Source organism: Condylostylus longicornis, unplaced genomic scaffold, assembly GCF_029603195.1.
Source record: "Condylostylus longicornis isolate FDR11 unplaced genomic scaffold, ASM2960319v2 ptg000080l, whole genome shotgun sequence".
In the NCBI taxonomy this organism is placed as follows: Eukaryota; Metazoa; Arthropoda; class Insecta; order Diptera; family Dolichopodidae; genus Condylostylus; species Condylostylus longicornis.
In genome coordinates, this window is record NW_026578048.1 from 4,420,983 (window position 1) to 4,446,781 (window position 25,799).

The 25,799-nt window shown below is 24.3% G+C and overlaps 1 protein-coding gene across 3 annotated transcripts in view; it reads left to right on the forward strand.

The window, feature by feature from the left end:
• Nucleotides 1-25,799, forward strand: part of LOC129613049 (maternal protein pumilio-like) — a 211,819-nt gene that overhangs the window by 107,120 nt on the left and 78,900 nt on the right. For 2 of the 3 annotated variants that reach the window (XM_055526946.1, XM_055526947.1), the window contains exons 8-9: nucleotides 15,837-16,077; nucleotides 16,547-16,633. In XM_055526946.1, the coding sequence (XP_055382921.1) occupies nucleotides 15,837-16,077; nucleotides 16,547-16,633 (328 nt within the window). Of the gene's footprint in view, nucleotides 1-15,836; nucleotides 16,078-16,546; nucleotides 16,673-25,799 lie in introns of those variants that run through there. The other variant, XM_055526948.1, reaches the window with a different exon arrangement.

A 25,799-nucleotide genomic window follows, 5' to 3' on the forward strand; every position in this document is an offset into this window, starting at 1 on the left:
TCTGTTCTGTTTTTGGTTTTGTTTTTTTTTTTTATTGAAGAACATGACAACAAAATAATTGTGCTTCATGTATCGTAAAATTCCCTTTAGATAATATTAAGAAGAGCAGGCAAATAATAATGTCTGATAATCATCATCACTACTATTCTATTTTATATTTCTTTTTTTTTCACTTCGATAATTTTTATTTAATGTTTTTCTTCTTTTCTCCACTCTCCACTAGTCTCTATTCTACTCTTTTGAAAAGCACTTGAAAATTGTTCTGTCTTCTTCCTTTTAATCCAATCTAATCTAACCAAAACCCTTACAAAATTTTTGTATGTATTCTTTCTTTTAAAGAGGTTGTTTTTTTTCTTTCTTTATTTTTGTTTAGAAATCAGAAGACATCTTAATTTTTTTTGTGCTGAATAATCATAAAACCAGTTCCACATTTATTTCTCTTTGATTTTTTCTAATTTTTGTTGTTTGTCTTCTTCTTGATATTATTTTTGTTGTTATTATTACAAATTTTAATGTTGTATTTTTTTTAGTTTTGTGATTCCTTCATTCTTGATTATTTTTTTGACATAAACCAAAATTTTAAAAACGGAAAAGCATAAATTATATTCCAAAAAACTTAGACAACATAACTTTCTTTAAAAAAAAAAAACAAAACAATAAAAAAAACTGAGTATGTTAAGAAAATAAAACGAATTACAAAAACAAGAAGAAAACATAGGGACCACATTTTTACCAAAAGCAGCAAAAAGAAACAAAAACAAAATATGTATATGAGAAATAAAATTTTATAACAGCAACGAGAGAGGGGCACTAGCACTAACATGCCACCGCTCTAAATAAAACACCATAAAAGCGGAAGAAAAAAAAAAGTTAAGGAAAAATCGAAAGTTACATCACAATTTTCCCTTTTAAATTTTCTTGTTATTTTCTTTGCATATACATAAGTATGCACATATGTACATGCATACATATTCTATTTATTATTGTTTTTATGTAGTCTTCATTTGCTTAGAGTAGAGTTTTCGTCTTCTTTTCGTCATGCATCGTACGTAGAGCATAAAATTTAAAAGGCGAAATAATAAGAAAAAGAATATTTTAAAAACATTAAAAACAAAAACAAAAATCTTTTAAAACATAATAAAACCCGGCAAAATTTCTTTTCAATTTTAATAACGAAATATGTACATATATATGATATTTTATTAACACGACATACACATGTATTTATTTCCAAATGCAGACATGTATTCAATCTCATGCCCAAATGTAAATACGATAAATTACAAACACAAAGAAATTCTTTTTAAACTACTACAATCTTAAAGAAGAAGTTGTACAGAGTAGCGGAGACAACAAACAGTATTTTTGTAGTTGTGTTTATTTTAATGTTTACGGTTGCTTAAACGGATCTAAAAGTGTTAGTTTGCAGAATGTATTTTCTCATGAGTCATGACTGCTACAAAATATTTTTTTAAAATGTAGTTTTGTTGTTGCTTCATATTTTCTGTTTTATATTTTCAATTTTATTTAACAGAAGAGAGAAGAAAATGCAATTCTTATACTACATTTTGGATTCTAACCACAATACAAGCAAAATAATTACCACAAAAAAAAAACAAACATGGAGAAAATATTAATTTAGTGTGCGTGCTTCCATTTGTAATTGCAATTGTGCATCTACTTCTGTTTAAATTTTTTTAATAAATTAGAATTTGTAAAATAAACAGATTCTACAATAACTACAGAATAGATTTTGCATATTGAAAGTATTTAATGGAATTGAATTGAATTTAACCAAAGTAAAGAATTGAGGGGGATAAGATAAATAAAAATGGAAAATTTAAAAACAGAAAAAGTACTTTCTGAAATTTTCATTTGAAAATGAAATGATAGACATTAAAATAAAAATTTAGTAGAGTTTTTTTTTGTCTGTATTGAGATCATATAGAATGGACTGTGGTCTACGGAGCGTTTAAACAAGTTATGTTGTTTTTTTTTCTCCAGTTTTCTGTAAATTTTATATTAAACTAAGCCTTCTATTACAAAGTAGATTCTTTAAATGCCTTCGTCCATATACGCTTTTTGCTGCATCTGTGTTCCAATATTTAAAATTACAATTTTCAGTTCGAAGAATAGAATTTAAGAACATCATTGTACAATTTGATTAGCCCCATTGTACAAATGCATTTTTTTATCTTTATCATTGTATTAAGAGTCATTTTTGATATTTAATAACAAAAAATTTTTGTAGTCAACTATATGTTTTTATATGGTATAAAAAATTGCATTGTAGTTTTCTGCAAATCTCACCGTCCAGTAGTACTCATTAGTTTTTCGATTTGTTAATAAGGGAATAGATAATATGCATTGGTATTTTGAGAGAAAATTGTCCAATAAATAAAAAAAAAAGCTTATATATTTTGTAGTTTCTAAAAGAAAAATGAAATTTGTGATATAGAAAACTAAAGCTTTTGGGTATAATTGATGTATGTATAGGTATTTCCCTAGAGATTTTGTTATTGTACTCACTGTTTTTGTTGAATTTTCAACAAAAACAGTGATTACATACCTATGTATAGATATGTTTTGTTTTTGTTGTCAGTTCAGCTGTCATTTTACTCTTTGTTATTGAAAATATAAATATCTTTTTATATACTTTTATATACATAAAAGTGTTGTCGTTCAGTTTTGAATTTTTTCGTCGGTGAATTTTAAATATTTTTTATATGTACCAATGGATTCCAATTAATGGAAATGATGATATTTAGGGTAATTCGAAAAATATATCAGATTTTTCTTCAATTAAACTAAAATAAGAGAACCCTTTCATCTTTTAAACTAGAAATACATACTTTGTGTGTATGTACGTAATTGTGCGTACTCATGTAATTTCTAAACTCTATAATCTATTTGTTATTACTAAAAAATTTCCTTAATTACAAAAACCTGTGCAGGAAAAAAAGTATTTTTCCTGATTTATTTTTCCAGGGATATTTTTTTTTATTTTTGTTTTATCTTCTTTTTTTTATTTACGATTTTTATGCGCGACATCAGGAATATTTTCTCAATGTAAACAAAGGGCAAAAAAGAAAAATTACGTAAAAAAGAAAAGATCACCAAATTGAAATGAAAATAGAAAAGTTAAAAGAAAAGCTAAAAAATCAGAAGAAATATAAGAATATGAAGAAAATACAGAAAAAAAAAAGTAAAATGAGGAAAAACTACAAGAAAATTAAAACTTGAAATGAAAAATGACGGAATATTCGTATATTCTCTTTTGGCTTTAAAGAGTGCTTTACAATACTTTGCTTGAATTATGTGGATTATGTCTTATCTATTCAATGTGTTCGTGATGTATACAGTACAACCTTCGCAATATTAACTCAATTTTTTCCTCTTCCTTTTATATCCCAAAATTTATAAATATTTACATACTTATAGATGGATATATGTACATTATTATTTTAATTAGTCTATTCGATATTCTTTTTATCCAATTTATTGGTCTAAGTTTATCTTATCGTAAATATCGTAATGGACGTTTGTAAATATTATGTAAATTTCTGTGATTATTTTTAAAAATAAAATTTGACACCCAATGAAATATCAGCCACCGTGTAAAGTAGCACTCTCTTTGGGAAAGAGTACTTTTGTTTTTTTAAAGTGGGGTTTTATTTTTGTTCCTTACGTATTATCAATTTACAACAAAATTAGTTCATGTTAGATAGAATTTACGTTATTGTGTACGCATAAGAAAAAAAAAATAATGATGTAAAGTGCAACAAAAAAATTCGTGTTAAGAAAGTTTTCGTCCTGTGGAAGTTCGTTTTAGGGGGGTTCGACTATATATACATACAAACACACAGTTATTATAATGTGACAAGTTACGACTTACGATTTTATTTTTATTTTTTATTTTTTTTTTCATTAAATTCTGTTGAAAGATTCACAACAGTAAGTCGTCGCCAATTATGGTGATTTTTCTTTATGTCTCTTAGTTTTTCATCTTTTTTCCCTGTAATTTTTTCTTTTACTTTTTTTATATTTGCACGTTTTTTGTTACATTGTTTGTTTTTTGTTTTGCTTCGGGAGTTCAATGTTTTAGAAATTCTTGGACTTATTTTTTTTTTTTCTATTTTAATTTTTCTTGTTTTTTCTTTTCTTGTAGTATTTTACACATAATGCTAGCTAGTTAGGTAGGTAGATATTTTAATATTTACTTTTTGTATTCGACATTATCCTTTCCGATACTCTTTAATGGTCCCCAGATTTATTGCAATAATTTATTTTATTTTATGTTTGCTTTTTTTTATTTTTACTATATAAATTTTGTACAAAAAAAAAAATTTACGGCTTAGGTAAGAAAATATCTTGAATATAAGGAAGTGAGAAGCACGTGTCGGTGATAAGTAGAAAAATCAATATAAATATAATTATGTAATATCTATGTAGATTTAAATACAACCATACACACATAGATAAATATTATTTCCTACTGTTATGTAGCGACATCTAAGTTGAATGTAAGATGATATTTGTATGTACTTAGAAGTGTCAGTGTTTTGGAAATTAAGTTTTTAAATATTAGAAGTGTTATGGAATAAATAATGAAAATGTATATTATACATGTGTACATATTTTGAATTATTACATAACATTATATAGATGACATAAGACATAATTTTTGATTATTTTTAATGTCATTTTAAAAAACAAATTTTGAGGTTTTAAATGTTTTCTGAATAAATTTTTACTCATATACAATTTAGAACTCATCTTTGTACCTTTAACCTGTTAATGCATACAACAGCCTCTAGAAGACCCTATTCATGTTACGATCAAATTCTTATTTTTTTAAATCTTTGCAATTTATGGTTTAAATGGCTGTTAGGGTATTTTGCTACCATATATAAATAGTACAAAATTAATTTCTGATTTATTGAAATAGTAATAAGCCTTAATTTTTATAAAAAATTTTGATACATTTTCGGCAATAATTTATGCATTAATATAGAGCAGCCGTCGGCAAACTTTTGTGAATTGTGGTTACAAGAAAAATTACCTACTTACAAGAAAAATTACGTTTTCAACTGACTGTTTTGTTTTGATAAATAAGAAATTTGTATGGAATTTAATGTTTCTATCTCTATTATCTATGATTAAATTCTCAAATTTTTTTTGAAAAATTTTAACAGTCGCAATCGAAAATATTTCATTCTTGCAAGCAGTATAATGGGCCACATTTTGAAGTTGAATGGGCAGCATGCTAATACAGATTCAATATTAATTCTAAAGGCAAATTACTCATAAGAATTCAATAACAAAATATGACAGGTGAAATGTTAAATTTTTAAGTGCCGTTTTTGGCAGAAAAATTATTATAAAATTTTTAAGCCCAAACCTTTAAGATCAAAGATTATTTGCAATACTTTTTCAATATTTTTTCACTATTTTTTTTTACATATACATACATACTTATATAAATTATGTAAATAACTGTATGTTTAAATTACATACATTTTCTTTGATACAAGAAGAAAATCTTTTTAACATTAATTCATTTGTTGGGTACGTTAAAAATTTCAGGAAAAATAATCTTCAAATAACAAACAAATTATCAACACTTGAATAATACTGTATACCATTGATATTATATTTTTTCAATATGGATGCTTTGCAAATGACAATAACAAGCATTCAGGGACCGCAAAGAGTGAAAAAAAAAATGGAAAAGTATTTGAAGAATAAGTTGTTAGCCGATAAATGAATAAGTGCAATGACAAACTATTTTGAAACTTTTTCATCATTTTGAAGGAGAAAAAAAATATAAAGAGTTTTATTTCTCTATACTTTCGTGAATATCTTCTTCCTATTGGCTAGAAACTAGAAAAATTAATAAAATTTCTAGAATAAGTTTGTGATTTAAGTTTTCAAATGGTGGTAATGAAATTTGCATTTTAAATATTTTTAAAATTTCTTTAAAGATTATTTTGCCTGAAATGTTAAAGAAAAATTGTTGAACTAGTTTTTTACATTTTGTTTTAGATTTTGTTTTACTGGTGTGTCTTTACATTGCAAATATATTTTTATATGAGCATTCGTATTTAATTTTCGTTTAAGGTTTGTTATCCTTCAAAAGAAATTGTTTTATTGGTTAAAAATAAAGAAAAATTGTAGAGTTTTCAAAAAATTTTTGTTCCACTTGATGAATTTGCCTTGTTTTTTTGTGTGATTTTTAATGTACGTGTTTTAAATGAATTGAGAGAAACAATATTCTTATTGAAGTTCTAAGAATGCAAGCAAGGTAATAAGATTGTAATGGGAAATGTAAATAATCTCAAACAAGGAACTGCACTGCGTTCTTTGTTAGTGAAAATTAGAATTTTACTTAGAATGAAAATTTTTGTCACTATCTCGAATTTTACGGTATTCCGCGCTTTACCGTATCATATTGAAATTTAAAATTTCACAAAAATTTTTTTAAATAAAATTTTTTAGTAATTTTGAACTAAATTTTAACCTCAAATATGTATTAACTTTTAAACACTAATAATGTCGTAGATTGTTGCTTTTCGAATTCGATTCCTCTTAAATATTTAAATGTTTAATTGTTGATTTTGTTTTATAATTGATCCGTAATTGAGTATTGGTTCAGATGTTTATGTCCTGTACGTTTATACTTGTGTAGGTCTAAAAACATACACAAAAAAAGTATTCATTAATATGGTCTCAGAATAAAATTGTTTACAAAATTTGCTCAAAATGATTGCCTTCTATTTTTATCCCTAAACAAAACTCATTGACGTTAACAATTTGGGATGAATCATACAAAATGTATGAATAATGTTTGACGTACTCGTGACTTTAATTTCGTTGTTTAACCGTAAAAAATCTTTGTTACCGCACAACTTCGTTTTCCTATTTTCCTCCCTCACTTCAAATGATTAATCCTTTTATGGGGTCAAATTAATTTCTCGATGAAAATTTTTATAGTATAAGTAATAAATTTTTTTTTATTATGTGCGGTTCTATTAATACAAGTCGAAAATTATAGACTCAATTTAATATGAAAAAAAAAAGCTTAATAATTCATTTTTAATTTTATTAGCTCATCAACAGGATTCAATTTTTTTTTTCTGCTAAAAATTAAACTATAAAGGATTATAAAATAAATAAAACATTTTCACCTTTTGGCTGGTATCGGTTTATTCTGATCTACTGTTGTAAATATTTTATATGTATACCATCCTCAAGGATGGTATATTAAAAATTAATATTAAGGTATGTCAGTAGATATGAGATTAATGAATACGATAGGGAAATTTATTGTTGCTGAAAACTAAATTGTTTATATAGGTTTAGAATTAGTTTATGGTTTAAGAAATTTATAGTTGGTTTTCATTAAGACTTATACGTTGTTCCTTTTTGTGGTAATTTAAGAAAATGTACCTAGTTGTAGTTTTTTCTACTCTCAGGTTTCTCGTTTTGTTGAGATATTTTTGAGGTATATTGAGTATTGACATCTATACTAGATGAAGAGATTAAAATATGTGAAAAAAAAATATTTTGTATACAGGTCTCTTTCGTTTAACATGGTAGTTAAATTCCAAGAAAATTTCATGTTAAATAAATCGGGTTATAAATAACTTGGTTTTCATTATAAATTTGAGGATTAATTTTTCAAATTGTTGGATAATTTTTTTTTACTAATTAAACAAATTGTCGAATCTTAATGTCATATTTACTATAAAGTATATTTAATATTAAGTTTAAAATACTAGTCTGCAAATTTAATTCTAATTTTTGAAGCCAGTTTTTTAATCTTCTATTAAAATTTATAGAAATAGTTCTGTTTCACTTTAAATGACTCTTAATTTATTTTCAACTCTTTTACTCATGATTTATATTCTATTTTACATTTCTCTTTTTATTTGCTCTGAAGATCTTTATCAAATTGGAATGAATTTTGCAGAAAATATTTGATTACTATTTCTGCTATACGAGTATACATAATATTGTATTTTTTTTTTATTTAAAATAAAGAATTGATAGAATTTTCATAACAAAATTTATTATTTTTTTCTAAAACCAGTTTCATAAAATTGTAGATGTGTGATATTATAACAATATTATACTTGAGAGCACTAACATACACAATAATAATGCGTTGTTTGCTCTAGCCTGTAAATAACATTGATTTTGAAGAGGGGGAAACAGTGAGAGGCTTATTTGTGTTTATAAATCTTAAATTGTACAATTCAAATAAACACTTGATACTATTTTGCTCACATTTATTCTACAAATTTTTTACTTTTATTGTTTTGTTAATTTACACAACACAAAAACACCAACATTGTTCATATTTTATATGCTTGTGTTATTGGATAGAGGTTAAAATTGTTATACAGTAGAAGTAGTAAGATGGAAGATATTCGATATTGTAGGTAAACATTTTTTTTTAATCTTAGTTATTTCAAAAAAAATATATTTCTACTGTTTGTCTTGCTATTGTTTTTCCTTTGATGTTGTTGTTGTTTTATTTGAAAACCCGTAAATGTACTGTTGAATCTACTATGAAAATCTCAGGTATTAAAAAAAAAAGGCATTGATTTTGCGAAAAAAAAAAAACAAAATGTAATTTAATGTGTATGTAAGTATTAATTCTTACATTAAACATATTATGTACATAGAGACACACAAAAAAAAAATAAAGAAAAAATAAAAGCACGTTTTTCATATGGCATTGACATTAGAAGAGCTTAACTGGTTTCTTCAAGGTTTTTGGTGGCCGTCAACTGTGTCGACGAGTTTTCCTGTCATGAAAATTTATTGAAAAATTCTTGTTTTTTTTTTTTTGTCTTCTCTTCTCTCCTCTTCTCTTCTCATTTAATTTTTTTTTTTCATTTCAGCAGGCACTAGCATACAAGTAATTATTGTTGTTTTGTATCGTTTTAGTTACCATTATTTATAAATTTATGCTACTTGCAGCTTTTAATATAATTTTATGTTTTGTAACATAAACATTTTTTTTTAAATTTATTATTGTTATTTATTCTTATTATTATGTTTTTTTTGTTGAATCGCAATGATATACATAATTTTGTAATGATTATGAAATTGAAGGTAAAATAAAAAAATACTTTTATAGTGAAGAGAAGACGCAATTGGATCTATAATAATATTTAAGTATTTTGTAATAAAAAAAAGAAGCATTTTATATCCGTGATAATATCAAAATTAAATTCTTAATTAAAATAATTATAATAAAAAAAATTTAATGTTTATTATACTAAGTGATTAATTATTAAAAATTTTCCTAAATTGATTTATTTTTTGTGCCATTATAGGGTGCAGCAACGAATTTCAAATTATTTGTGGTTGATCAAAAATTCATATTCAACTACATCAGTAGTTGAAGTACATCTTTCCATTATTAAAATTGTCTCTATCTTTTTCTCTTCGAATTTTGTACGAAATATGGTGAATTTATTTGACATGAAATGTAAAGTTTTCAAAATATAGGCGATTTTAATACTAGAGGGTTAAACACAGATTTAGTTTTAGATTTATTAGTTTCATGCTCTGTGACTAAATACAATAAAGAATGTATTAATTAGATCTAATAGAAGTTTATCTAAAATATTTTTTTTCCAAATCACAATACCAAAGTTCAAATTTGATTTAATTAATAAAAGTTTCATTGTAAACTTAACAGTCGTCTTCCCGTTAGTGATGGTTGTCCGAAACGCGAACTAAATCGACGACATTTAAAACACAAAATCAGGTTTATTAAATTATTAAAATTTAATATTTTACTAAATTGTGCAAGTTTTAGATATTCGGTACAAATTTAGAATTAAAAGGAATTTTATATAAATTATTAAAAAAAATTCAGTAATTTTTCAAAGAATAATTTTTTTTGCAACGTTTCCAAGAATATAAAATAGAAATATTTATATATGTAAATGTGTAGAACATGTTATATGTATGTATATTCCTGATACAATTACCTTAGGGTAAAAACGTTTTTTTTTTTTGCCATAAAGAAATGGCTTAGAAAATTACACAATTTCAACATTGTATTCTCTAGAGTTTTACAATGTTCATATTAATTATGATTTCTTTATTATTCGATGAAAATTTATTTTATTTCTGATTTTTTTTTTAATATAATATTAAACAATTAAATTGTTTTCTAGTTAAGATACAAAAAAAAAAATTCAGGAATAAATTATAATGCAGAGGAGGAGTTTTACAAATAGTTTAAAAGTGCAAACTGGAGTAAGAAATCAAAAAATTCTTAAAATATTCGAGAAAAAAATAAACGAAAAAATAAAATTTTGAGAAATTTATAATTTTTCTGCTGTTTATTTGTATGTCTTTTGATTTTGAAAAATATTCTGCTGTTTATTTGTATGTCTTTTGATTTTGATACGAATATCATAGTTAGTACGATATTGGATTAAAATAATATTGTCACGTATAGCCGAAACTCATGTTACGAGATTTTTGAATTACCATTAGTATGTCTTTAATATTAAATTAAAATATCTTGTTCTTGCTCATACATTCTGATAAAATTGTAGAAATCAATTGAGAAAAAAATATTTTCAGAGAAAAAAATATCCTAAAATAATATTCACCTTAGTAAAGTTATTGCTCGTAGAGATTTTAATATTCCAATACTCTCGATTTCAATGTTATCTCACTATCCATGTAACATGTTACGATAACTTTGATTTAATCTTCAAATTCTCTGGCACATTCCATATTTATTATTAATTGTTCACCCCTGAAATGATAATTTTTTTTTTTATTAAAATTACCATAAAAGAATTATTTTTTATTTAGATTATACTATCAAGAGGCATAATTAAATTTTTTTATGCATTTCGTGAAAATTATAAATAGCGTTTATGGATTTTTCTTATATTAATTATTTTTGTGGTTAAACAAAATAAGGTATGATGCCGCCAAATAAAAAATTTACGTAATAGGTTTATTAAGTAGTTCTATATGGCATTAAAATTATTTTAATATTGTGTTTTGTTTTTGTGTTCTCTCCCTACTTATCAAATATCAATCTGTAGAAAGAAAATGGTATTCAATAGTTTGATTAGATTTCATAACTGTTAAAAATAATTATAGAACAACTAGGAATCATATCCGTCCAATCATAATTTTAATATTAATTATGATATACATGCGTATATTAAAATGATGACAGAGATTAAGTTTAGTCACTAATCTTCATATAGATTTTGGATAGTATCTTGAAAATTTTATTAAATCTGTTAAAATTCTTACATAAATTTTTAATACTGATATAATTTTTAACAGCTATTGCTAACAGAAATTTTAATGTATGAAGATTTTGGAAAAAAGGTGTAACACGAAAAATTTCCGCTCAGTTGAAAATTATGTTACACGAACGTCTGAGACTCAGCGAATTTTTTTCTCACTCAATTGACCTTACTTTTTTCTCACTAAAAATTACCAAATAAAGTGATATGACTTTTAGGAAATTATTTAAGAGTCAAAAAAAAATCAAATATTTATGCTTTTTTTATTTATGCATTTTTTTTTGTGGAAATAGTGTATTTGCTAATTTCAGTAGTGTTCAATGCTCTCAATACAAATATGAGGAAATTATTATTAAAAATTTGCTTAATTTGTCTTGCATATTGTCACATGATTTTATAAGTCAAAATACATCAAAATAATTACCATATTAGTCATATAAAAAAAAATTCACCCATCTGTATTAGGTTAGTCTTCTTATTTTTTTTTTGCATAACAGTGGCCATATTTGAAAATTGACAATAAATATTATAATGACATCTTTTAATTTTATTAAATTTAGGCAAATATTCGCATATTTTTCATAACATTTTATAAAAAGGCAAATTAAAATATGTAATTTTTTTTGTTTTGGTAAAAATGACAATTAATCAATAATTTGACAGTATAATAATTAGTGATTGACTGATTGAAACTAATTGGGCATTTTAAATATTCGTATAAAAAATTAAAAAAATTTTTTATTTGAAATAGTTAACTATTAAAATTAAATAATGAGAAAGATTTTTGTGTCCGTTATAAAATGAAATTTGTTTCTGTGAAATTTTATATTCCCCAATCTTGTGAAATTTTGTGATCAACATTATTCAACTCTCAAATGCTTTTTTCGATCTTGGAAATTTGCACAAATTTTTGTTTTGCATTGAACAAAATTACTTTGAGAAGAAGTTCAGAAAAAAAATCTTATTAAGCGCAATTTGAATTTCTATACCCAATATACACTGAGAAAAATTTTGCTGATTGAAGAAATAAATCACAAAAACTTTTTTTTTATAATTTCTTGTAGTTATAATTAAAACAATTAAATTTGAACTCAAAGAAATTTTAGTGTTAATTCGTGCAAATGCAATAATATATTAGTTGTTTTTATGAACACACTTGCTATCTTATTTTATGTAACGTACTTGCCATTTTATGAATAGACATTTCAAGTACGTACATACATTCAAACCTACATAGGCATACATGTTGTATTAACACGCTTAAATTTTTTTTTTCATAATTTCAAATATTTCTTAATAAATTTTAAATTAAAGCTCATATTAAAATGCTTCTTCTTTATTTTACAATTATGAGTACATTATGTGTGTCGCCCATATAACTGATCGTATAAATATGAATGTACATATGTATATTAAATCTATGGGAATACATCTTGTCCAGGTTTGCCAAACTAGAGTTATTATCCAAGGTTTGGGTATTTTTGAAGCTGTTGCGTAAAACCTTGGTCAGTTTTTATTTTTTGTAACTTTGGGTAATTTATAAATTTGAAATTGGTGCATACAATACTAATATACTAATGTCTGGCCTTATCTATGTATATTTTTCAAATTTAAGATTAATCGTAGAAAATCTAAAAATTTAAAATGTCATTTGTTATTTTATTGCCAATATTCAATTTTGATGGCATAATTTCAATATTAATGACATAAAAATATTACCTCATATAAACGACACACACATTTTAGGCTTACATATGTTAGAGAATCTTTTTAATTTATTAAATTTTTTCGGGAAGTTCTCAACAAATTAGATTTGTTTTTATTAATTAAGGATTTGCATTTCATTTCGTAATAGGAATATGACAATAAAATCAAATTAGGCATGCATTTTATCATTAATTTAGGTTTGGTTATAAAGAAATTGGCTAATTTAATTCTTCTAAATTCCCATATGGCAACCCTGATAATGCGTAGCTATTACAATATATTGTATGGAAATATTATTTATGCTAGCATTAGATAATTCGCGTTTATCTACCTCACTTACTTTATTTTTATATTCGCAAATTTGTTTTCTCTTTTTTTATTATTTTAATTTTTCACATCTTCTGTTCTCTATTTTTGTTATGAAATCATTATTAATGAAGTACAACAGCACATAATAATAAAAGGAACAGAAACCGAAATGAAAAAGAACTAAAAAAAACTAATCACATACAATACAACACACGTATGTATGCATGTAAAAAATATAAAATAAATTAATATATTTAAAATGGCAAAACAAAAAAAAAACAAAAAGGTACGAAAATTACAATAAAAACATAAACAAGAAAAAAATAATTATACACATTTAACTCAAGTTCATTGAACTCCGTTTCTCTCTCTCTCTCTCTCGTTCTCTCTATCTTTGTCTATCTACTTTTATTTCACTCCCTCTACTATAAACTGTTCACTAACAACCAATTAATTAGCATTTAATAATGATACGATAGTGTTTTTTTTCCTAAAAGGTAAAAGGTGTTTGTCATTATGTTTTCATCACTCCTTCTCATACAATCATAACATTAAAATATTCAACTTCAACTTTAATATTTTTGTATTTAATCACGATTTTTACTACATACTAGAGTATATATGTACTTATACTATTGCAAACCATACTTGATAATTGCCTATGCTATACAATTATAAAATCTATTAATAATACAAAAATGTTATGCTTGTATAATTGAATAAATGAGTATTATACATATTTACCTGGTGGTGATAATAATTTTACCACTAGAAAATTCTAATTCTAATAAGTTTACTAATTTACTATATGCGAAAATTTTATTAGCACATTTAAACGCAAAGAGAAAAAGAAATTGTTTGTTGGTGGGCTTTGTCATTTTTTTTTCGCGTTTTAATTTTTTCAATTTATTTATTTGACCACTACCATAATTTGCCGAGTAATTTACCTCACCTCACTTCGCTGCTACACAACATTGATTTGATGATTGTTATTATTGTTATTTGTTTCGCTCAATTCGTCATGAAATTTATTCTATTTCATAATTTTTTTTATTTTTGTTCTTGTAGTTGTAATTTTATTACTCGATTTAATAAGAGAATGAGCACTAATAATTTTTTTTTTGCATGGTGCTTTTCGTTTTGCTTTTTTATATATTTTTTTAAGAGGAAAGTCAAAATGCTATTTGATTAATATTATTATTGTTGTTTTTGTTATTAATTTTTGTTTTTAACCGGCATTATCAAAATAAAAAAAAATGTAAAGTAAACAAGAAACTTAATAGAAAAACGTGCTTATGAAAAAAGCATTTCTTCTAAGGCATTATTAAAGAGCAACAATAAAAGTTTATTTCAATTTCTCTTAAAGTAAATACTTTGTTTTGTTTAATTTCTATAGAATTTAATAAATACATTATACATACGTACTTAAAGTTTTGTTAATTTATATTTCCAAGCTCCAACACAGAATGTTTGTCAAACCAAATTTTAAAGAGTAATATTATATATACATATTTATTTGTATCGTAGAAAAGCTTTCTCTTAAAAAAAGCATTTAATATATTTTCTCTTAAATTTTCGTAAATAGTTTAAGTTTAGTAAAGTTTGAGAAATTGTGATATTTCTTTTCTACTATTAATACAATACATTTTACGATATAAATTTTTAATCGAAGACACAAACCAATATGAATCCAATCCAAAATATAATTTATGATTTTTTCCATGCTTTGCTATTTAAATTTTTCCTATGTAGGTAGGAACTTTTGGTGAAATTTTGATTTTAGATATTGCCACCAAAAATTTAATAATTTTTTTTTTTTATAAATTTAATTCTTTAAACAATATTTGGGTACAACTGGAACGAAAAATATGTTTTATGTATGTACAATTATTATTTATTTTAATTTACGATATTATTTTTTGGATAATTTATTGCATAATAACTTTATATAAAATAACGTGATTCATATGAAATGGTAGAAAATGGTGAAGGCTACTTTGAAATATACTGTAAACATTTTATTTGATAAATGATACTATTTCCATGAGAAATTTTTAAGTATGACAGTTTAAAATTTAGATTTGCGTACAACTATTTAAACTAATTTCAAATTTGCAATAGAACAGGACCGTAAAAAATTGTTGTATATTTTTAGGTTCCATAGTAAAATAACAATGGTTTTTAAATTTTATTTTAGGTTAACTGTTGAATTGTTGAGTTAAGGTTTAGTAGGATCTTATGATTTAAATTTAAAAACCACAATTATTCTGTTCGAACGTTTGTAACAGTATTTTTGTTTCTCGATTTCGTGATAATGATATTGGACTTCAATAATCGGAAAATAAATTATTCGTTGTCCAATAGCAATTGTTATTAAAAACTTAAATAAAACCATTACACAAAGCGAGCAAGCATATTAATTTGTCAAAAGTTATTTATAATTTGTTTCCATATTAAATATTATAATATTAATTTTTGATTGTTTTATTTAAAAAAAATTTTCTTCTTTTATTGTAGTCGAACACCAGGCTCACGTCAACCATCACCAGCAGAAGAATCTTTACAGAGACCACCAGCACTATTAGATCCACAAACTCATGCATTTCAACAGCATCATGCTCAAATGTTTAATGCATTAATGGAACATCAAGGTGGTCATCAACCACAAATGAATTCATTTCCACATCATCAAATGCCACCAATGAATAATCAATTACAGCCTCCAATGATGAATGGTGTAGGTGGAATGCAGGTACAGGTAATTAGTTATTTACAATAATATTAAGATAGTAATAGGCGAATGCGTCTACCAGATTTCCGGCATCTTTCTATTTTCTGTTTTTTTTTTATTAAACAACTTCAAATGCTTCATTACTACAAAAATCACAATCATAGTTTATACTTTATTGTATTGTAGTAATTTGTAATAGCAACATAATTTGTGAGAGTGAGAATTGATACTCTCTGCAGTTCCATAATTATAGTTTTAGAATATAAGTAAAAAAAGTAATTGAGAGTTAGTACTAAATAAATTAGGTCCCTAATATTGTACTCAATTAAAATAGGTTAGGTATATTAAAAAAATTTGAAGTATTTTAAATCATGCAGGCACGACAAAATTACTTTTCTTAAATTCTTAATTAATTAAGTGAATTTACAAATTTTTATTATGAAATAAGGAATTAAATTTTAATTTATTATTATTTACTTGTTTTTTCGTATTCTAGAGTCCAATGATGAATCAACAACAGGGCCCGAATCAGGTCGAATCACCAGCAAATTTATTGCAACAACCGCAAAATTTTGATGTACAGGTAAGTTCATAAATTTTTTTTATTATTTCATTTTTATTTTATATTTTTGTTTAAAGATGACAACTTAAAATAATTTATTCTTTAATTTTCTATAATCAGACATTCACGTTAATAATTAAAATTTGTGAGACCTTTCCCAAAAAAAAAAAATAATAATTTTTAACAGATCAGTGAAAATTATTAAAATAATTTGTCATATGCGAAATTTATGTGTTGTGTTCATGTGTATGCGCGCATAAACACTTAAAATGTGTGATGTGAAATGCATGTGGGGTCATAGTTCTGTGTAGGTGTGCAAAAACAAATATTGAAACACTTTTTTTTCACTCTATAAAATTAGCGTTTTTTCATTACAAATTGAATATATTTTGTGCACCAGGCTAAAATGAATAAGTTGGAATGTTCTTTTTGAGACTAATAATTTGTCTAGATTTCTCGATTGAATGGAAATCATTTTTTTTATTTATTACACTTTATTAGTTTTTGAAAAAATTGAATTGAAATTTTAATGATGACATTAAGTTCAATATGTTAATGTTAACGTGTATTTTAGGGGTCAATAATTAAATAACTTTGAGTATAGGAAATTTTTATGTAATGGATAAATAAATTTGTTGTTCAACATTTCCATAGATTTGCTTCTAGTTTACCATAGTATAATTAAATAAAGGGAATTGAGTGGATTTAAAAGAATTTATTAAAGAATTTTTAAAGATTTTAAATATTAAAAATCTTTGACTGGAACCAACAAATTTGGTTTACCGAAAAAATTCTTATGGGTGTCTTCAAACTACTAATTTAAAGTTAAAAATAAATAATTTTTGTACAATTTTATGAATAATCAAATATTGTAGACTAATATTGTGGGTCGGCAAATGTAGCTTAAACAGAATTGAGATTCATACTTCTCATACTGATTTTTGCGTGTTTCATACGGATAATGTAAAGTCCATTCTCTTTTAATTTTCATCATTAATTTTTCTTTTCTTTGGTATTTTATTAATTTTACCTACTATAAAATATGAGCTATTTTATCAATAAATTAAAAATAATATGAACTTCTCATTACCTATTGTATTGAACCGCTATACGTAAATTTCAACGTGTTTATATCCAAAATGTTCAGATAAACGTACAGCAACAAATTAAGTAAGTCTTCCATTGTGCTTCTGCTCGAGTGCATTTTTGTCGCCGACCACATTTCATCACTTTCACACTCTTAAATTTTTTGATTTTTTCAAGCAAAAAAAAATATTTTGATCTTTTAGCGGGCCGTACTAAAAGTTCTAGATTGTTGCAGTTTCCCCTTCGACCCTTCTCTTAGACTGTTTATGTAATTCGACAAAATGATTTTAAGGATCCATTTGGTTTTAAGCACCTACTAAATTTTATTTTGTTGGATTTTTTTTTGCATCCGATTGAATTAATTGCATTCGAATTTTTAAGACATTTTTTTTTTTATAAAATCTTAGAATTTCAATAAATTTGTGATTAATCTATATTTTCAATTCTTCTTGATTCTGCAAATAAATAAAGTAATTTGTCACAAAATTTCATTTTCGGATTCAAACTATATTTACGGAAGAGCAGAAATACCAAACTATATTGCATATTTTCTTTCAGATCATTTGTTTTCATATTGTCATTGAAATTCAAGACGATTCTTCTCACGCAATAATCTAAATTAAATTTTTATTAAAAATTTAAAATCTATTAATAAATTTTATTAAATATATATTTATATATGTATGTATTTCAAGAATGAACTGACAATTTACCACCACCTTTTAAGATTTATTAAATATTTTTTTATTATTTTTTCTGTTTCAATTTTTTATGTATGATGCATTTGCGAGGCAAGGCGGCGATTTATGTACTTTTTTTTTTCTCTTATATTGAAAAATCACCTTTTCACTTCAACAACTTTGTTGTATGACGTTCATTGAACTTATTAATAACATTTTTTTTTTTAATTTCAAATAAAAAAATTTTCATTCAAAATATAAGCATCAAAAAAGATTAATTTCCCTTTTAGCATTTCAGTCAGTGTTCCATGATCTATGCAACAAATAAATTATAAAATAGACTTTTGTTTTCTTGTTTTATTTTTTAAGATCTTTATAGACAAAGTGTGTAAAATTTTAAAAAATTTTTTTTTATTAAGCACATTTATTCAGTCAAAATTCAGTCACAAAGTAATCAAAAAAGTAAAAAAAAAAGAAAAACTAAACCAGAAAATTTTTCATTTATTTTTTAAATTCAAATTTTCTTTAATAATTTATTTTTAGTATCAATATCCGCTATATTCTGGCAACATTATTAAAATTCATATTTTTCCCATTTACAATAAATTACAAAATTCGAAAATTATAAAATGCTCTCATAGTTTTTTTTTTATTTAAAATTTTGCATGAAATTTGCACTGGACACATGCGATTTTTTGTTGTTGTTTTTGTTTTTTATATTATTATGAGAAAACGAAAGTAAGAGCAGAAAATCAAAGGTGCCTCGTACCTAGTTGTTGTTTTTGTTTTCATAAGAAGGCTAAAAGAGCGAAACTGCAAATAATTATGACATTTTTTTTAAAAAAAAAGTACTTTGAAAACCAGCGTTCATTTTCAAATGAATTTTGCGGTTCCAAATTCAATTTTTTTTCAGTTTTCTGAAAAATTGTTGTTCTTTTTAAAAATTTTTTTTTCTTTTACAGTAATTATCATGTGTCATGTTTGTAATAATTTTCTTCATAAAAAATATAATTTAATTATGTATTATAAATTTTTAGAATTTTTTTTTTTTGTTTTTGCAATATAAAATGAAATTATAAGAAAATACATAAGTTTTGAAAATTGGCATCTAAAACATATTAAATTATCATTAAAACTTAAGAGGTCTAGATATAATAAAGGAACATAATAAGCGAGAGTAATTTTTATTGAGAAGGTAAATTAAATAATAATGAGGTTTATAATTAAATATTCTATAAAGATGAAATTAAATTTATGTAGATTATAGGATACCACAAGGTGGAGTAAGATATTAAAGTAGAAATTTGCATGAAGTAATTTTATTTAGACTTTTTGAATTGAAATTGATGAAAATTTAACCAAATTCGAACATTTAGTTTGTCTTAAATAAAATAAAATTTTTAAATCGTAAAATATTTACGATATCTTTGAATATTTACGATTTCTTGTATATTGTGTAATAAATATGAAAAGAAGACTATCTTTACTTTGTCATAATTTAAAAAGTTGAGCTACATTCAGCGACTAAAACTCTAAAATAATAAAATTTTCGAAATCGAAGTTTTGGTATTAGAACAGTGCTGTCAAATAGATTATCCCCAAAATCTTAATTTTTTTTTAAAATAAAATCTTCATTTTGAAGATTCGATAAAAAAAAAATCATTACGAACCTTTCGAGATCTTCAATTAGAAGTTCAATTTCAAAAAAATAGGAAACCAAAATATCACGATTTCCATTCGAACTAAATCAAATATCAAAAAGAAAAATTAATGACATTGTGCATGACATTTGAAGTCATAAGTTGTATGCGAATTGAGTTATTGCGCTAAGTCGATTAATGAAGAATTAATTGCGAGGAGAATATCAAAAATTTTTTTGTCAATCAAGTAGCGTTACCATGCGTCCCTTGTAAAATTGACTTTTAGGTAAAAATATTTTTTTGTGAACTCTGGAAAAAACTCTGAAATTGCAATTTTGAAATATCATTAAAAAATTTAAATTTTCAAGATAAATCTTCACTTTTGGTAGCGCTGTGTTAGAATCTCGTTTTTGAAATTCTATATTATTTTCCACTGAAAAATTATTTATGCTCAGTCTCGCTCTAAATCAGCTAAATTTCAAATTTAAAAATTTATATTTGTGAGGGAGGATTTTGAGATGAAAAATAAAATATATTTTATTAGAGATAATATTTAAATTTAATATTACCTTTACCAAACAAGATCAGGTGACCAAATTTTTTTTTTTTATATAGTCCAGTGAGTGTTCATCCGGTAATGACCTATTGATGTAAAGAATTAAATGTTATTGTGCATCAACAAAATTTATCTACATAGCTTCCCATTAAAATTTTTTAACAATTAAAATGAGAAAATTTTTTTAATAATTCTTGGAAATTTATAATTATTCTCGTTTAAATTCCTACGCAATAGATTTTTCAATATTTTTCCTTTTTTTTTCTTCATATACAAGAAAAATCATTTTTATAAAATTTTTTTTTAGGAGATTTATTATGTTGGCCAAAAATTCTCTTTTTTTTTTTCTTTATTGTTATTATTATCTTTGCGTTCTTGCAATTTTATTCTTTTATGACCACAAAATATTTTCATCGAGTCCCAAATGACTAAATAATAAAATTGTAGAAACAGTGAATACTACACTGCTTTTATTGCTTACTTATTAAATTTTGTTGTTGCTGTTTTATTTTTTTTTTTGCGGTAGATGCTTCTTTTATTATCCGGAAAATGTAGCGAATTATTAAATTATGAAAAAAAAGAGATATTTTTACTTAAATATGAATAATAATGCACCTCAAAAATAATTCATAGGTTTTTTTTTAATATTTTTTTTTTTTTTTTGGGATCATTTCAAAATTTTGCTCTTACATATTTCATGTATACCCGGAGTACTAGAGATTTCGAAGCAAAAACAAATTAAATAAAAATGAAATTATTTTGTTGGTACAGTAGAATTTCCTAAAATTGAACTTTTTTAATTAATGAGAGCCAATAAAATTTTGAAGAATGAAATTCTCTCAATTAAATATTGTGACTGTTTAAGAGTCATAACACAATGTGTTGTGTCAACATAATGTGTTTAATTTAATCTCTTATAAAATTTTTAATTTCCGATAGATAAAAATTGTGTGCTTTACAATATTAAAAGAGGGTGGGAGGGGAGGCTTTAAACAATGTGAGTGTAACTCTGTAATGCTTAACCTTGAATTATAATATTATTTTGCATATCTGTGTAGGTAAAATAAAAATTCAACCTCATTCTAAATTTTGTAAGCAACATCCTTTAAGGGTTACAATTAATATTCTAAGAGTAAGGAATTTCACTGTTGGTGAAACATCAAGAATGTTTATATTATTTTTTTTTAATCTCTGACTGACGTGGGAGACTCATGTATATTATGTTTTTGATTTTTTCTTTTTTACCATCGTAAAATTTGGAAAATAGCCAAAAAGGTGGGTGCATAAAAAAATCATTAAAAGGATTTTTGTTAGAACCGTTGAATGAATATAATATGAAGCAAGAGAATATGAAGTAAAAAACTTATTTCTTTTGACTAAATTTCATTTCATATTTTTTATTAATTTTATGTAATAAGAACATTGGAATTTTAAGTGAATTATAAGTGCAAAATTATGATGAGTGCATTTATTTATAATATAATTGTTAAAATTATTCAAAATTAAATATAAATATAAAAGATATTTATTTAAAGTTATTGAGATTATTTGTTAATTTTTGTTGTAAATTAAATAATTTTTCCCATTTTTTTTTTTATTGGGTCCCACCTACAAAAATTATGTTTGCTCAATGCAGCTCAATTTTATTAATTTTAATAGTTTAAACATTTTAATATGCCTATATTAAAATGTCTTGCAGTGCCTATGAATTAAAATATGAAGTTCATACACACTTAATGAAAAAACAAAATTTTTTTAGTTTGTTGTCTAAGTATTACACACTGTTCAAATTTAATAGCAGTTCTGTGACAACCGTAAAATAAGTTAGAATTAAAAAATCAAGCACATGCAAACTAGCCCCAATGTAATTGTATTATTAGAAATATTCAATGATCTTTAAGACCATTTTACATATATGTATAAGGTGGTGTTACCGATTCGGTGTTCACGGAATTTTATTTACTATAATGCTAAGATCATTTTATTGATTGTATATAGAATGTGGTGTTGTATAAGAGTATTCGTATCATATTTTTTTGTTATTCAATATGATTATGATTGCTCCTTGATTTACTTTGACTCTATATCTACGTCGTTTCGATATATGCCACCAGGGTTCCATATTTCAGATTTTATTTATGTCATTGTGAAAAATATTTTTAAAAAAAATTTTTTTGGTACTTTTTCCCGACAATCTTATCTACGTGATTATAACTATAGTTATCTATATTATTTTTATTACATAGAAGTTTTCGATATATATACGTTATTTTGGTGTATGTCATGGCTCGACTGCAGCCAAGAACAACGAACTTCGAAGGCTTACTGTAATGAAAACTATTCTCTAGAATTTTCTTATTCTAATCTAGTTTCAATTTAATTTATTTTTTATTTATGTTTATGCTATGTATGTGTATATTCGATTTTTCCTTTCTTATTTTTATTATCATTATCTTTTATAACTTATTTTATTACTATTCAATATAAAATATTACAAATTTACATTTGTATTATATGTACTACTCTACAGAATTATGTATATAATATTGATAAAATTTCGAATTGATTGAATTTAATTTTTTTTCATTTTTTTTTCCACTCATTTCTCAGGAATCAAAAGGTTTTGACATAGCAAAGCATTCTTACTTCATCATACAAAATATATTATTGAAAAATTTATTTACTTATACGTTATACACATTTATTTATACTAGTACCAATACCAGTTAAAAAATTGAAATGCTTTAGTACTAAATTTAGAACATATTCGTGATTTTCACAATATATACAAATAAACATACACTCATTTTTATAACTGATCGAAAATGTTATGACAAAATCGTAAATTATTTCTTCTTTTATTATTTTTATATATTGAACCGAACCTCCTCTTTTAAAGCGAAAAAATAAAAAAAAAAATTAAAATAAATCGCGCTATCATGCAGAAAATATTTTTAGTAAATGTTGATAACTATCAAAGGTTACTTAATAGTTATAAAATGAAAAAAAGAAAAACAAAAACGTACGAGAAAAGTAAAAGAAATCTTAGTAACAAAAATAAATTTTTTTGACGGTGAGAAAAGACGTGATCAAAATGCTTTCGAATTAATTTATAAATTAGATTTTAATTTCTAATATATTGTCTTCGGGCATGATCTCTACTATAACGATCTAGTCTCTATAGTATTATTGCTTTCGATGCGAATGGTAGACGTTTCCGCTGCCTCAATTGGGAGACTCCCTTTAATACCTAAACATCAGGGACATTAAAAATTTCTAGATATATTAATTTTTGCATTTATGCTTTTACCAACAAAATTCATGAAAATTTTGCGGGCATGACGAATATTTCAGACACGTCATGTTCGAGAGTGTTTTCTTGTCCTGTATAAGATTCAAATATGTATAGAAATCCAATTGATTCTATTGTATTAGAGCCGGCATTCTGCTTCGACTCATATAACAAATTTTGATTTTAGGAAAGAATGACCTTATTTGTTTTGTGTAAAATCAACTCATGTGCCAAATATTGTGTTTCACACAAAAACGTGAGAGCTGAACTTAGGAGTTCAAATTTTAAATGATTTTTAGATCTTTGGTGTGAGTGTTTCTTTCATAACCCTTTTACATTACGCTGCCTTTTATACATTATACATGGAATTTTTTTTAAAATAAATTTATTTTTCAGTAATTTAACCACATCTGTTCTTTATTATACAAACGTATGTACATATGTATATATTTATATGAATATGGAGGTGAAAAATCAAATTTTATTATCTGCATTATTTTTCATTTAATAATATTAAAGTGCTATATTGAAGTTCAACGTTACAATAATAGCAGAATACAAAAAACAAAAAGCTGATAATTTCTTATGAAAACAAAAAAGCAAAAAAAAAAAAACAAATAAATATTAGAAAAATTAAAAGAGAAGAAAAAAAATAAAAACCTTAAATGATTTTCGAATGAATTTCACCTTCGAGCTGAGTTGAGCTCACTTGACTTCATATTATTATTGAAAAAATAAAATCAAAACTATCGTGAACGAATTATAAATTTTTTTCTATTTTTTCATGAGAAGAGAATTACAACAATAAAGCATATATGAAAAAAATAAAAGAGTGAAATTATAAAATATTGAAAATGAAAAGTTTTTATATAAAATAGCGTGAGACATGAGACGCTCGAAAAATGATACTAAGTGTCAGCTGACACGGAATACTTTTTTCCTCAATATTTTTTCTTTCTTTATGTGAATTTTTCTTCTTCTCCGCATTTTCTTTCCCTCTCATTTACATTGATTATTTTGTTTCTAAATTTTAATTTTTGATATTTTGGAAGGATATTGTTAGGAACATCATCACCTGAAAACAAAAAATTTCTTATTACTTTTATTGAACTATTTTTGTCCATATTTTATTCATATGATATTTGTATTAATATGAGTAAAATTTTTGTTCTAAAGTGACCATTTTCATAAAATATGGTCACCTTATTTGAAAATCTTCTTGATTTTTCTGGGGACCCTAGAGGCAAAACCCTATCTAATGCCTTTTGTCCCATGTCTCTAGCCCTTCTAGAAGTACCCGTACTTTTTAACACCTGAGAAGTAGCTATATAAATATAATGTAAAATAGGATGGTTTTTTTGAAGAGTTATACGAAATATGAATAAAATATAGAATTATAAAGTGAAATTTAAGGTAGTGCGTACCCTGGTGGGTAAAATCTTAAATGACCCCATGACAGTCTATTGTTAATTTACAAAATTTCGAAAATTTTTTGAATTCGGCTTTATTGCTAAATTATAATGAGCCTCTTTATGGCTAAATCGTATAAAAGATTGAGCCACTTTCCCGAAAACGAATATCCAAAATTTTTAATCATTTATTTGTTAATTAATCATTTTTAATAGTAATTTCAAAATTTAAAGCAAATAATTAATAAATTCAATTGTCCTCATTTTTTAATAATGATTATTTGGTCACCTTTTAAAAATAATAATAAAAGTATTATAAATTTGATATGAAGGATAAAAGGAGAAAACGTGTGATAGTGTGATTTACCTAATATTCGAGTTCATATTTATAGAATTGAAATGTAAGAGAAATTAAAGAGTGAATCAGAAAAAAACAAAACAAAAAAGAAAAATGTTTGCTCTAAATATGGTAAAAATATAAAAAAAAATAATAATAATTTTCTTTTTATTTCATTATTACTTTT